A 14,766-nucleotide genomic window follows, 5' to 3' on the forward strand; every position below is an offset into this window, starting at 1 on the left:
CACACTGATTTCAGCTCTGCTGCTCCACTTTAACCTTCATGAGTTCTCTTCTTCACCTGTTTAATTTCCCAGGCCAAGAGCAGAGGTTATCATGAGAAGCCCCATAAGGGCCCTGGCTGTACCCACAAGGGCCTGTGTTGGCATCATGGTCACAGCTGTCACCATGGAGAAAAAGACAGAAGCGGGAGGTGGAACAGGTACCTCTCTTACCCTAATGCAAAGCACACAAAACCCTAGGGCTTTGGGAAACTTAGAGAGAGAGAAATCTCTGCAGCTATTGGTCAACAGCTTCATCCTGCCCTGACAACCTGGATTCCCTCTAATCCCCAGGCAAATTAAAAGACCAAATGTTATTTAGCAATTAATAAGGAAGCAGATGCTATTTGCTCCTGTTCCAAGGGGCCTGCTTCAATCCCTAAGAACAAAACAGTCATTTCCAATGCCAAGGGCAAAGGGCATTGGCAAGTGCCTAGAACAGTGCCTGGCACATAGTTAATATTCAATATGTTTATTGAATGCTTCTTGAATGGATGCTGATATTACCTCCCTTGGCACTCTGCCTTCTTCCCTCAGCCTGGAAACACACACACACACACACACACACACACACACACGTGTGCACGCGCACACACACGACGTTGAATCCAAGCCTGTTCACTGCAACTCCAGTTGTAACCTTGCAAAATTAATTAATAAACATGACAATTACTACTATGATTTAGATTTCTGGAGAGCACGGATTTTTATTAAAGGATTTTGTTGTGACTAATATACCTTAAGAGCCTAAAACAATGCCTGGCACTAGTAGCTTCTAAATGAATATTTGTGTAATGACGAATGAATTAAGGGCCTACTATGTGCCAGGCAGCTGTGCTAGCTAAGCCTACTGCTGACGTCCCCTTCCCAATCACTTCTACCCGAGCGGCAGAGGCTGCCTTGAGTCCTCCTACCGCCAGGGGCCGCTGTACAAAGAGCGAGGCTTCCTTTCCACGCCACCTTCTATCCCCGCGGTGCCCCTTGACCCCGTGAAGTTACTGCCCCGAGTTAAGATGGCGGCGTCGATGGCAGCTGCAGCTGGGCGACTGCGGCGGGCCTTTCGAAGGTCGCCTCTGTGGGGGGGCCTCAGCCGTAGGCCGTTCTCATCCGAGCCCCCTCCAGCCTCGGCCACGGCCGTTCGGGACGCTTTCCTGAGCTTCTTTCGGGACCGCCACGGCCACCGACTGGTGCCGTCCGCCTCCGTGCGGCCCCGCGGCGACCCCAGTTTGCTTTTCGTCAACGCGGGCATGAACCAGGTGGGGGCTGAGCCACCCTGAGCGGGGGCGGAGTTTGTGATTTTTTTCCGGGGAGAAAGGCGCTGCGGGATTGGGCAAAAGAGGCGAGGGGCGGAGCTCTTGGCTTTGGAGGAAAGGGCCGTTTGTTGTTAGGCTAAGTCGTTGGGGGCACAAGTTAGGGCTTGGGGAGGGCCCGACCTCGGAGCTTGGGTTGGGATTTAGTTTTAGGTCCGAGAATGGAGAGTGTGGAGTTCTCTGGGGGCAGACTGGTGGGGACAGTCTGGCTTCATTTATTCATGCTGTAAATAAAGGTAACTAATTCGTTAAATAAACGTTTGTTGAGCACATTTTATGTGCTAGACTGTATTCTCTAAGCTTTTGACTTTGAGCACCACTTACCCTCTCTAGATTTGTCTTCACCTGTAAAATGAGCAAGGAGGGGGGAATCGGTTAACCGTAGAGACTTTTTTTTTAAGGTTATTTTTATTTTGAGAGAGATAGAGCAAGTGGGGAGGGGCAGAGAGAGAGGGAGACAGAATCCCAAGCAGGCTTGGGGCGCCTGGGTGGCTCAGTCGGTTAAGTGGCCGACTTCGGCTCAGGTCATGATCTCGCAGCCCCGCGTCGGGCTCTGTGCTGACAGCTCAGAGCCTGGAGCCTGCTTCACATTCTGTGTCTCCTTCTCTCTCTGCCCCTTCCCTGCTCATGCTGTGTCTCTCTGTCTCAAAAATAAATAAACATTAAAAAAAATTAAAAAAAAAAAAAAGAATCCCAAGCAGGCTCCATGCTGTCAGCGCAGAGGCTGATGCAGGGCTTGAAGTCACAAACCGTGAGATCATGACCTGAGCTAAAATCAAGAGTCAGAAGCTTAGCCGACTGAGCCACCCAAGCACCCCAAACGTAGAGGCTATTAAATGCTGAGTTTGTGAGGCATGCCCAGTGCCCTGTGGTCTTGGTTTTATACTGAAGTTATTGGGTGTGGTTTAAAGAAGCTGACATGAAGAATGAAGCCATTCAGTGCCCTGTTTCCCGCCACCAACATGGTCCTCCTTCTTTTATGTTGCCTAATTTACTAGCAGCGTATCTCTGTTTCCTGATTTATTTACCTCTTGTCTGCTCCACACACATCAGAGATGGGTGCCTCCAGGCTTCCAGATTGCCCCTTAGCCAAGACCACACTGCACTCTCGGGGGCACAGTCAGCCTTCACTCTGAACACCCCACTCCCCACTTCTCCCGTCTACGGAGGGAGTGAGAACTGGGACCTTCGTGTGTTTCCAGTTCAAGCCAATCTTCCTGGGCACCGTGGATCCACGAAGCGAAATGGCAGGCTTCCGACGTGTGGCCAACAGCCAGAAATGTGTGAGGGCTGGAGGACGCCACAACGACCTGGAGGATGTGGGCCGAGACCTTTCCCATCACACCTTCTTTGAGATGCTTGGCAATTGGGCTTTTGGGGGTGAATATTTTAAGGTGAGTCTCCAGGAAGCCCTAGAGTTAGAAAAAAGGTCAGTGGTCAACCAAGAAGGGGCTCAAGAGGAGTCCTGTCTCCACTCCTAAGCCCTGCTTGGACAGGGCTCATACTACACAGGAAGGCAAAGTGCTAGATGAACAAGTATGATGAGACTGTGTCTTACTTCCCTAATTGGATTGTAAGTGTGAGTGCCAGGACTGTGCCTCCTGCCTAATGGCTGGTTGGTAATTGTTGAATGAATAAATGATCAGACAAATACTAAAATGCAGGAGTTAGAAATCATCCCAGGTTAGGGTGGAAAGACAACTTCATGGAGAGAGTGGGACTTGAAGGAAAGGATCTAAAGGAGGGGTGAAGTTTTCTGGACAGGAAAAAAACTCAAGCAGAAATGGTCATGGTTTGTTCTGGAAACAAGGAGGGCAGTGGAATTTTGTGTTAAGCTGAGGGCTGAACTCATGTGGCTTGATTGGTGCTTCAGCGGGGCCCTCTTCTCACCATTTTCCTCCTCCCACCCCATGTGGGTTTCCCCTGCAGGAGGAGGCTTGCCGCATGGCCTGGGAACTGCTGACTCAGGTCTACGGGATCCCTGAAGACAGGCTCTGGGTCTCCTACTTCGGTGGTGACCCCAAGGCAGGGCTGGACCCAGACCTGGAGAGCAGGGACATCTGGCTCAGCTTAGGGTAAGTCTGCCTCTGCCCCTTGTGTCCACTTCCAGAGGGCAAGAGGACTGGCAAATGGAGAGTACCAGCATCAGTCATCAGAGTCTTAGCATCTGCTCCCAGAACAGATTGGGGTCAGCCCTGTTTCTCCTCTTGCTGAGCTTGGTGGAGAGGCTCTCATGGCAGAGAGGGTTCTGGCTTCCAGGTTTGTCTGTCTCCCTACCACCCGCCTGGCTTTCTTGTCAGGGTGTGTGCCAGTCATGTGCTTTCCTTTGGACCACAAGAGAACTTCTGGGAAATGGGGAACACTGGCCCCTGTGGGCCCTGCACGGAGATCCACTATGACCTGGCTGGGAGAGGGGGAGCCCCCCAGCTGGTGGAGCTGTGGAATCTGGTCTTCATTCAACACAACAGGTAATGGGGTGCTGAAGCAGAAGGAAAATCCCTGGCCAGAAGTGGGCAAGGTGGCATTCAGGAGACTTTGATCCATTTCTTATAAAAAAAAAAAAAAAAAAAAAACACCTAAATGGTGTTTACTGTGTGCCAGGTACATTTCTAAACACTTTTCAGGTAATAACTGATTTAACCCCAGTCTTTGCTCGTGACACTTTCAACTAGTCACTGCTGTCCGCCGGCTTCTGTTCTCTCATCACTGGATGGCACGGAGCCTGGTGGTCTCTAAGATTTTCTCCCAGCCTTGACATGTCTCTTTCTCAGGGCAAAGCATTCTGTCCCAGAAAGGGGATGTGTGGGTCCAGGCAAGGGCCCAAGCAGGGGTGAGGGTGGAGATCACCCTTTATGAGAAAGTACAGGACCCAAGGCCATCACTGTCTGCCTTTGTGGGAGAGGGGTGGATACCGCCTTCCGGTTCCTCCCACTGTCAGCCCCTCCTCGTTCCTCCGCTGCACTTGGGCATCTGCCTCACCCCAGTAATCCCATGTGGGGCCTCACCTTGCACACCTTCCCTGGCCAGAGAGGCAGATGGAAGCCTGCAGCCCCTGCCCCAGCGGCACGTGGACACGGGAATGGGCCTGGAAAGGCTGGTGGCCGTGCTGCAAGGCACGCGCTCCACTTACGACACTGATCTCTTCTCCCCGCTGCTTGACGCCATTCAGCAGGTGAGCCGGCCTCTTCCCTTCCAGAAGCTGGCGCTTTGTTGAGAACTCCGAGTATTCCTGCATGTGGAAACCTTGCCCAGCCAAGGATAGCAGGGTCAAACATGAGGCTGGGATTTGTATTTATTGCCTGATACTGCTCCCAAATCCTTCCTTCCTTCGCATCTTCAAAAAATAGGTGTTTAGTGCCTACTTTGTGTGTAGTCCCTTGTGCTTAGTAGAAAAGATTACATTGTAGCCCAAGAGATAAATAAGTAAGTGTATTAAAGAACAAGACGGCAGATTTGAACCAGATTGCAGATTGTGACCCGGTAGTAAACATGGATGATAGTAACTGTGGTGGGGGTAGGGGGGGCGGTGGAGAGGAATCTTCGATGAAGTGTTTGGGGAAGGCTCACCAAGGAGGTGATCTCTGAGCTGGAACCTGAAAGAGGAGGAGTCAGCCACAAGAAGCTCATTCCAGGCTGAGGGGATGGCAGGTACCAAGGCCCTGAGGCAGGAAAGGAACACAAAGGTGGCCTAGAGCTAGCCAGAGTAGAATCACCTGGGATGTAGCTGGAGAATGTGTGACTGCGCTTTTGTTGTGTAACAAAGCACCTAATACTTTGTAGTTTAAAATAACAACCATTCATTTAGCATATGAGTCTGTGAGCTAGCAATGCTGGCTGGGCTCTGTTGGGTCAACCTTTTGGTCTTCTGTGAGTTCATTCATAACACCTATAGATAGCTGCTAGGCAGCTGTAGTTCGAGGACTGGCTGGCTGGCTGTTTGGGGCAATGGGGGTGACCAGGCTGTGTGTCTGTCAAGCAGCAGGCTAGCTTAGGGTTGTTCCCATCCCAAGGCAGCACAGTTCCAAGAAGGAGAACAGAAGCACACCAGGTCTCTTGAGGCTTAGACTCAGGACAGTGTCCTTTCCACCTCATTCTGTTGGCCAAAGCAAGTCGCAAGGCTAGCCTAGGTTCAAGGGATAGAGAAATAGATTCTATCCTTGGATGGGAAGCAGCTGTGGTCTCGTTGTAAAGTGGCAAGCACACTGAAGAGGGAAGGATTGTGGCCATTTTTGCAAACAATCTACCATAGAAAGGAAGGCAGAAGTCCAACCTTCTGGGCCCTTGAAGTCCAAAGTGGGGCTCCTATTATGCTAAGTGTAGTGAAAAGGGTTCTGCGTGGGGGAGGGGCATGATCTGATTGACACTTTTAAAGGCCCCTCTTGTTGCCGCGTGAAGGATGAGCTGGAGGGAGACCTAGAAGAAGCTAAGAAGCCAATTGGGAGGCTGTTTTGTAGTAAAGGGAGGAGACAGGAGGGCATGGTTGAGGCTGGTAGCTGTGGAAGTGGAGAAAAGTCATTGATTTGAAAGATCTCACAAAGGCAGGACAGGAGCAAAAGTCCCCAGTGACAGACTGGATGAGGAAGGGAAATAAAAATCAAGGCTCGCTCTCTAGTTTTTGACTTGAGCAGTGTGGTGAATGGCAGGACTGTTAACTGAGAGGAGGAAGCTCAGGGAAGAGACAGGTTTAGAGCTGGATGAATCAGCCATCTGCTTTGGAGCACTTACACATAGGCACAGCTTACACCTCCCTCCCTGCCCCCCATAAAGTCTGGAGAAGTGGATGTGGGCAGTGGAGTCAGGCCGGTGCAAATCTCAGATCTGCTCCTGATGCGTTGTGTGGCCTTGTGCCACTCAGCTCCTCAGAGCCTCAGTTTCCTCTTTCTTTTTTTTAATTTTTTTTAATGTTTATTCATTTTTGAGACAGAGAGAGACAGAGCATGAATGGGGGAGGGGCAGAGAGAGAGGGAGACACAGAACCGGAAGCAGGCTCCAGGCTCTGAGCCATCAGCCCAGAGCCTGACGCGGGGCTCGAACTCACGAACCGCGAGATTGTGACCTGAGGTGAAGTCGGACGCTCAACCAACTGAGCCACCCAGGCGCCCTATCAGTTTCCTCATTAAAGCGAGACTAGTAATACCTCCCAGAGCAGGATGTTTTGGATATTAGGCAACGCTTCGTTCAAGCACCCTCCCCGTTCTGATGGTAGAAATTCAGTAAATGATCACAGCTGTGATTGTTGTGAGTGCTGAATGTGGCCCTGGGAGGGCAGGGACTGACTCCCTTTTATGTCTGAAGCTTCTCCAACCAGGTCATTCCAGATGTGATCAGCTTTAGGGGTGAGGGCAGATGCTCTAGAGATGATGAAGGGCACCCCACCTGGACCACATCAGGCAGGACCAGCAGCCATGTCTCCTTGTCTCTCGCTCTCCAGGGTTGCGGGGTGCCCCCTTACTTGGGTCGGGTAGGAGCAGCAGACGAGGGGCGCACAGACATGGCATACCGCGTGGTGGCTGATCACATCCGCACACTCAGCGTCTGCATCGCCGACGGTGTCTGCCCCGGAATGTCGGGTGCCCCGTGAGTCTGGCAGGGGCTACACAGAGAGGCAGGGCTGCGAGGGCAGGGGGTGGGGGGTGTTGCAGGGGAGAGGTGGGTCAGGAGGGGTGGGGGAAGGGAGAGGGCTCTGAGATGAGAGCACCCGCTCTGAACCTCGTCCTCCCCACTGTCCATACTGCTGACCAAGGGTTGCAGGCGGTTCTTATCTGGCTTCTGAACCCCTCTAGGTTGGTGCTTCGTCGGATCCTTCGTCGAGCTGTGCGGTTCTCTACAGAGGTGTTGCGGGCACCACCTGGCTTCCTAGGCAGCCTGGTGCCTGTAGTGGTGGAGACCCTGGTGAGGGCAGAACTTATTCTTCTGGGCTTCCCCGGGTGCTCAAGAAGCTTGCCACTGAGCCTAGACGGTGCCCTCAGCCTAGGCTCCCCACCCTAAATGGCCAGCCCCAGGTCTTGTCAGGCTGAGAAAGCTAAGACTGAATCCAAAAAGCAGGGAGCCTTCAGGAGGCCTCCCTGCCCTGGCTTCTGAGCCTCTGAGTTTGGGACCCCCTTCTGTCCGTATTCCCTGTTTGAGTCTGTCATCCATCAGCCAGAGCTGAGCTTCCAAGGCAGGTGTCCTCAGGGAGGTCCAGGGTGGGGAGGTTGCCTTTCACACCTTCTCAGCCCTCTGCCTCCCCCAGGGAGATGCTTATCCAGAACTGCGGAAGCACTCAGCCCAGGTACTGGCTTTGGATGGGGAGGGAGGGGCCGACAAGAGAGGGGTGGAGAGCGGCTCTCCCTTCCAGGAGGCCCAGCTCCAGTCCCGCCCTGCCCCCTGTTCAGATAGTCAACCTGGTGTCAGAAGACGAGGCAGCCTTCCTGGCCTCCCTGCAGCGGGGTCGGCACATCATCGATCAGACCCTGAGGCGCCTGGGGCCTTCTGATTTGTTCCCTGGTGAGTGAGCGGCCTGGCCAAGGTGTGGGGGGCTCACTCAGGTGAACCAAGGCAGGAAGAGGACAGAGCTCTGAGGCAGGCGTGTGCCTAGCATGCAGACCCTCCTCCCCATGTCCCTCTCCCTGCACTGTCTCCAACACCCACATCTCTCTGTGGCGGGACACCACCCTCCTTCTCCCCACTTCCCTTCTGTCCAGCTGGCCCTGCCATCAGTCTGCTTCCCAAGGCCAGCTTCATCCCGAGAATGAGCTTCCCTTCTCCTCTGAGATGACAGATGACAAGGGAGTCTCCTGGGCTACCCTTGGCTCTGGCCTTTGAGCCTAAAGCCTGACCCTCTCCTGGACCTACCGGGTGTAGGGAGAGGACACTTGTGCTTGGTACCTGGTGGCTGCTGCGTGGTTGGAAAAGCCCTGGCCCTTATTTCTCCCTCACTTCTTCCCCTTCAGTCTATCCTGCCCTCCCCTCTGAACACCCTTTGTCTTCCTTCTTCAAAGCTGAAGTGGCCTGGTCCTTATCGCTGTCCGGGAACCTGGGGCTCCCCCTGGACCTGGTAGAGCTGATGCTGGAGGAGAAGGGGGTGCGGCTGGACTCTGCTGGGCTGGCGCGGCTGGCCCAGGAGGAGGCCCAGGTACACGCTGGGGCACCCCTGTGCAGGCTTCTGTTGGGACAGTCCCTTCCCCAGCCCTGAGTTCCTGGGGGAGGAGCTGCAGCTATTGAGGGAAACAGGAGACAGGGTCTGTCCCCTCACCTCAGGCCCCACCCACAGCCTGTAGAGGAGAACTCTAATACAGTGGACTGAACACAACCAGGAATGGGGAGAGGCCAGCACAGCATCCTAGAGAGGGGAGCGGTGGGTGAAGGGGGCCTCATCCTGAGACCCTGCATGATGGGTGGTTCACCAGCCAGCCCAGGGTCTCTAGCAGCCAGCCAAGCCCCGAGGGTTTATTCCAGAGGGGCTGCAGAGTCTACACAGCTGTGTGGCAGGGGCAGGGCTCTGTGGAGGCTCAGGTCCCACTGCACTGTCCGTGTATCCCTTCCCTATGCATGCGCCCATCCTGCAGCACCGGTCACGGCAGGCCGAGCCAGCTCAGGAGCGGGGACTGCAGCTGAATGTCCACGCACTGGGGGAGCTGCAGCGCCAAGGGGTGCCCCCAACTGACGACAGTCCCAAGTACAACTACTCTCTTCGACCCAGCGGGGGTTATGGTGAGAGGCTGGACTGAGGCTGGTGGCCACAAGCGTCCCTGGCGGTTTCTGGGAGGGACAGAGGGACATCTGTGAGGGTTGCTACCAGCCCTATACATTTCATGGGGGGCGGGGGTGGGGGGGGTGGGGAGGGCGGCGAGGGGGTTATAGCCACCAGGGGTCGCTGTGGCCCCTGAAAGTGCCCCTCCACCAGCTACATGCCCATTGGCTTCAAGTAAGGTACACACCAACGGCCCAGGGCCCACACCCCTGCCCAGCACTGATAACCATTCTTCTTCCTGGCAGAGTTTGGCACCTGCGAGGCGCAGGTGCTCCAGCTATATACAGAGGACGGGACAGCTGTGGCCTCTGTGGGGAAAGGCCAGCGTTGTGGCCTTCTCTTGGACAAAACCAACTTCTACGCTGAACAGGGGGGTCAGGCTTCAGACCGAGGCTACCTGGTGCGGGTGGGGCAGGAGGTGAGCCCCCATGCACAGACACACACACACACACACACACACACACAGACAAGTTAATTTCTGCAGAAGGCAGACCCGACCTGGGAAGGGAGCCAAGGGGAGGGAAAAGCTACAAGCAGTTGCTCCAGTGCCTTGGCCCCTGCCCTTCCCCAGGATGTACTGTTCCCAGTGCCCCGGGCCCAGGTCTGTGGAGGCTTCATCCTGCACGAGGCTGTGGCCCCTGAGGGCCTGAAGGTTGGGGACCAGGTGCAGCTACATGTAGATGAGGTAAGGCCCCAAGCCCTGATATTTAGAATATCCTGCAGCCTCTTGACTCTCCCTACCCCCCAGGATTCTGGGTGACAAAAGTGTTTCAGGCCTGGCGTCTAGGCTGCATGGAGAAGCACACGGCCACCCACCTGTTGAACTGGGCACTCCGGCAGACCCTGGGCCCCGGCACGGAGCAGCGAGGTTCCCATCTCAACCCCGAGCGGCTGCGCTTCGATGTGGCCACCCAGGTGAGGAAGACAGAAAGGCTTAAAAAGAGGTAGTTTGGTGGCTTGCGGGGGGAGGGGGGCGGTGGGAGGGGGAGTTTGGCCAGTCCAAGGACCTAGGCTCCCTGTCGCTCAGTCACTGTGAGGCCGTGAGGGACGTCTTCATCTCGGCATCCTGCACCAGTGAGGGGTCAGGTTAGATAGCCTCTGAAACCTCCGGCCGCCCAGCTTCCTTGTTCCCGCTGTCACCCAAGACATTCTTGCTCAAGCAGAGCTGCCCTCCCTTCTCTGTCACCCTTCCTTCCTCACACATCTAGCTCTGTCCTTGCACCTGCGTCTACCCCATCCTGTGTTTCTCTTCCATTAGGCTGGCCCTTGTGGTGAGCTCCCTCGGTACAGAACAGCATTTTCTGTTACATCAATTTTTAGTGTCTGATGAGAGGCCTGCAATTCCCAACAGCTTTCTAAGGAAAAGAACTGTCTACTCCACAAAGGTTGATTGAGCACCTGCTCGGTGCTAGCCACTGTTTGAGAACCTGAGGAGAGTCAGTGAACACGGACTGCTTCTTACTGCTTTGGTTACAGGCACGCAGCTAACTGCCTGTCGGTCTATCCATTTCCCCCTACCCCACCAGGCTCCACTGACCCCAGAGCAGCTCCGGGCAGTGGAGGGCACGGTGCAGGAGGCCGTGGGGCAGGATGAGGCCGTGTACATGGAGGAGGTGGCCCTGGCACGCACCGCCCACGTCCCTGGCCTGCGCTTTCTGGATGAGGTGAGTTGGGGAGGCCCCTTGGTGAGACTGCCTGCCCCTCACGGGCTGGTGAACAGACTGGTCCCCTCTCCTCCTCAGGTATACCCAGACCCTGTGCGGGTGGTGTCAGTGGGGGTGCCCGTGGCCGAGGCGCTGGACCTCGGCTCCCAGGCTGCGCTGCATACCTCTGTGGAGCTGTGCTGTGGGACGTGAGTCACTCCTTTCGGCCTGCCCCAGCCCGGGGCCTGAGATCCTCACCCTTTGGTCTTTGGAGCCACCAGCCCCCGGGTTGGAGCTTAGGTTGCTCCTTTCCGTCCCACCATGCCCCTTGACTTCCTTCTCCCTCCCTCTGCCTACAGGCACCTGCTGCGCACAGGGGCTGTAGGGGACCTGGTCATCGTTGGGGAGCGCCAGCTCTCCAGGGGCACCACCCGCCTGCTGGCTGTCACCGGGGAGCAGGCCCAGCAGGTTGGCATGCCGGCAGGGTCCAGGAGGCCACCGGATTTGGACGGGGGGTGGGGGGTGGAGGGAGCACACATGGCCGAAACTCTCAGGCCGGGGAATGCCCAGCAGCAGAACCAGTGTTGGTACATGTGCGCTGCCAACAGCTGGCATCTGTTGTGATTATTTGGTGCCTTGACTGGGCCTCATTGTTCAGTATTTCTGTCTTGGCCCTGACTAGCAGTGGGTCGAGAGCCCCCCTGTCCTGGGGAGGTGACAGCAAGCCGAGCAGCTCTGAGCATCCCGTTCCCTCCTGGCAGGCCCGAGAGGTGGGCCAGGCTCTGGCCCAGGAGGTAGGAGCCGCGGCAGAACGGCTGAGTCGGGGCAGCCAGGATGTGGTGGAGGCTCAGCGACTATCCAAGGACATGGGACGACTCACTGATGTGAGGGTCACTGCTGCCGCGGAGCTGTTCCCCACTCTCTCCTGGCCCTCTTCCCCATGCCTCGGTCTCTCCCCCAATTCCTCTGGAACTCCTGCTGGCCTAGATATTTGTTGTTTGTCTGCAGGGTGGGATGTGGTGGGTGTGATCTCTTCCCTTGCTCTGCTGGCTCCTGGCTCCGAGACTGGGAGGGGCGTGGCTGATGTACTGTTTGTGGCCTTAGGCTGTGGACACTGCGGTGATGCCCCAGTGGCAGCGGCGGGAGCTGCAGGCCACGCTGAAGGTGCTGCAGCGACGTGCCAACACTGCCATCCGGAAGCTAGAAACGGGGCAGGTGAGAGGAGGTTCGGCTGTACCCACGGGGGCAGGTACCCAGCACACTTGGCGAGGGGCAGAGGCACTCCAGCATGCACACGGAGAAGCTTCGCGACCTGGCACGGGGCCTGACGCAGGGGGTGGGGTGCAGCTCCTGTCTCTCCTGCCAGCTGGGTGCCACCACCAGGCCATTTCCCCCACTTCTTTCTCTGCCAAACCGTGTCTGTCCTTCAACTCCCAAGTCTGGCTCAGACTCGCCCTCTAGGAAGCTGACTGACTTGATTACGCCTTTCAGCGCCCAGTGCCACTTGACCGTGGATCTGCCTTCCTCCCACCCCCTTTCGTCCATCTGTGCTCCAGCCTTAGTCCTTCACCTTCAGTGGCCTATTTGTAGGGGCCTGGAGCTGTGGTGAAAGGGACGAGGTGAGGGACAAGAGGAAGGACACAGGCCATTTGAGGCAGAGCCCCTGGCACCTCTCCTCCAAGCCAAAGACCTTTGCTGGCGGAGGGGATTTCTGGACGGGGGCTCGGTTCGGAAGTGGGGCCCGGCTGCCTTCCACCCTGATCCCCGTGCCGTCCTTCCTGCCCTGCAGGCTGCACAGAAAACCCAGGAGCTGCTGCGGCGGCATTCAGAGGGGCCCCTGATTGTGGACACAGTCTCCACTGAGTCCCTCTCCGTGAGTGTGGGGGCTGGGGGTGGCCCCAGGGTCTGGGGAGGGGAAGGTCCTGGCTGGGAGGTAGCTGGGAGTCCAGAGAGCTGTGGGCTCACTGTCTGCCCTTCCCTGCCCAGGTGCTGGTGAAGGTGGTACGGCAGCTGTGTGAGCGGGCGCCTCGCACGTCTGTGCTACTGCTCAGCCCCCAGCCGCTGGGGCACGTGCTGTGTGCCTGTCAGGTGGCCCAGGTGAGGGAAGGAGGAGAGCAGCCCCACCCACCCATCCTGGTCCAGCTCTCCAGTTGCACACCTTTGATTCCTCCAAGGCTGGGTAGAGGTGATCTAGGAGGACACCCCAGGACGGGGACAGGGCCGTCTCCTCCCTAACCACAGCCCCCCACCAGAGAAGGCACCGTGGTGGTCCCTAATTATGACCATCCAGGCCACACATCCCTTGCAAACAAGTAGCAGACATTCAGTAACCTCCACACACTTTCCCAGCCCCATGCTCTCCTATCTCCTGACTAATCACTGTGATGCCACTCTCAAGGGGTAGATGGAGTGGGCGCTGGTGGGGAGGGCTGCTCTGCATCACTGCCCCTTCTCTCTTGGTTCCCAGGGTACCACACCAGCCTTCACAGCAGAGGCCTGGGCACTGGCGGTATGCAGCCACATGGGGGGCAAGGCCTGGGGCTCTCAAGTGGTGGCTCAGGGCACCGGAACAACGGCTGACCTGGAAGCTGCCCTCAGGACAGCCCGAGCCTACGCCCTCAACCAGCTCTGAGCCGGGCTCGCCAGGGACTCACATAGACTGGACAGACTGCCGACGGGCCAGTGCCAGGAACCCTTGAAGGAGCCAGCAGAACCTCCCCGGAGGCTGAAGCAAAGGACTAAAGACTGGAGGCCAAGCAGCTGAGCCCTAGGGGGCTGCCTTGGGCCAGGCCCCGTGAGGACACGAGGAGTTGGGGTTCTGGAAGGCAGAAGTGGGCCCAGAGACACACCCCCACTGGATAAATGTGAAGCCATGGACTGTCTTGGCTGTGAGTGCTCATCAACAAGTATTTCACTGCAGCCAGGAAGTTCCAGAAGTTCTTCTGCTTAAAAAAGAACAGCTTTCCCCTCCCAGCAACCTGGTAAGGGTGCTCTATCACCCGGCTGATCCCTCACACTGGATCGAACAGTCACCCATCATCCAAATCAGAACCATCCTCCTCGCCACGGGTGTTTAACAGGTTTTCCGTGCCAGCCTGGGCACCCACAAAGGCCTCGCTGGCCACCAAGATCCAGAACTGTCTTATGAAAGTCATTACAGCAGGGCACACCCTCTCTGGTGTCACTTGTGTCATTAACAGTGACTTCACATTTTAGCGAAGGCCCTGGTGATTTGTTGAGAAAATGCGCAGCAGGCCCTGGTCGGTTGCTGAGAATGTGGTGAGAGCCAAAGGGACAACTTCCTGCACTTGGCGGAGCTTCTGTCTAGTAGCAAGATACGTGATAAAGAGAAGGAAGAGGATGTAAGGCAGTGATGAGGTCTGCAGAGAAAGCAGGACAGGGATCAGGAGGGTGGGGGTGACTGCTGTTTCCCCCAGAGGTGGCATCTGAGAGGAGGGTATGAGCCACGAGGGTCTCTGAGGGAAGAGCGCTCCAGGCTGAGGACTTCAGCCAGTTCAGGGGCCCTGAGGGGGAGCTGAGCAGGCACCATGAGCTGGGAGAGTGGCAGGTGATGGGGTCTGTAGAGAGCAGGGGCCAGAGCACCTGCCCCTGAGCCTGAGCTGAAGCTGAGAACCGGCCGCTCAGAACAGGAGGAAGCCCTGCTTCCCTAACAGAATGAATCCACTCAGGGCCAAGCCAGAGTTCTACCTCTGTTCCCAAATCTCTGCTGCTGGATGAAGGAAAGGACCTCAGGGGGCCCATCTTCAAGTCAAAGGCTCCCTGGTGACTGAGTTCTAGGGCCATTTAGTTAAAATTATTAGCGCAGAGCGCTGCTTCCTGCATGATCTCTCATTCTAATTGCGGCCCTGGTGAGAGGGCTTGCAAAGGACCGGTTCCCGCCCGGGATTCCGGGATTCCGCTGAGCCCTGACCGCTTTCAGCCCTGCGGAGTGGCAAAGCTTTACCTCCGCATCTCGTAGCCACCGTTCGGCGGTGCTCACTGAAGGCCCGGCTGTCTATGCGTGCACATCAGGGTGAGGGAGTCA

At 56.4% G+C, this 14,766-nt stretch overlaps 1 protein-coding gene across 3 annotated transcripts; it reads left to right on the plus strand.

Annotated features, from left to right (window-relative positions):
- The first annotated feature begins 1,049 nt into the window (after nucleotides 1-1,049).
- Nucleotides 1,050-13,895, plus strand: AARS2 (alanyl-tRNA synthetase 2, mitochondrial). Of its 3 annotated transcripts, XM_047102635.1 has the most exons (22): nucleotides 1,050-1,292; nucleotides 2,549-2,740; nucleotides 3,276-3,421; nucleotides 3,647-3,814; nucleotides 4,374-4,518; nucleotides 6,778-6,923; nucleotides 7,130-7,238; nucleotides 7,579-7,617; nucleotides 7,721-7,832; nucleotides 8,327-8,460; nucleotides 8,894-9,038; nucleotides 9,324-9,496; nucleotides 9,650-9,763; nucleotides 9,853-9,993; nucleotides 10,605-10,742; nucleotides 10,821-10,930; nucleotides 11,081-11,189; nucleotides 11,483-11,605; nucleotides 11,826-11,936; nucleotides 12,511-12,594; nucleotides 12,708-12,818; nucleotides 13,189-13,895. In XM_047102635.1, the coding sequence occupies exons 1-22, from the start codon at nucleotides 1,050-1,052 to the stop codon at nucleotides 13,351-13,353; spliced, it is 2,958 nt and encodes a 985-aa protein (XP_046958591.1). In that variant the 3' UTR covers nucleotides 13,354-13,895. The 3 variants fall into 3 exon arrangements, with proteins under 3 accessions (XP_046958591.1, XP_046958592.1, XP_046958593.1); XM_047102636.1 differs by lacking the exon at nucleotides 12,708-12,818 and having other exon boundaries at nucleotides 1,057-1,292; XM_047102637.1 differs by lacking the exons at nucleotides 12,708-12,818; nucleotides 13,189-13,895 and adding an exon at nucleotides 12,213-12,340 and having other exon boundaries at nucleotides 1,057-1,292; nucleotides 12,511-12,585.
- The last annotated feature ends 871 nt before the right edge of the window (nucleotides 13,896-14,766 follow it).

This window comes from Lynx rufus, unplaced genomic scaffold (assembly GCF_022079265.1).
Source record: "Lynx rufus isolate CCGP_SWC_20201006 ecotype Redwood Valley unplaced genomic scaffold, mLynRuf1.p SCAF_6, whole genome shotgun sequence".
Lineage (NCBI taxonomy): Eukaryota > Metazoa > Chordata > Mammalia > Carnivora > Felidae > Lynx > Lynx rufus.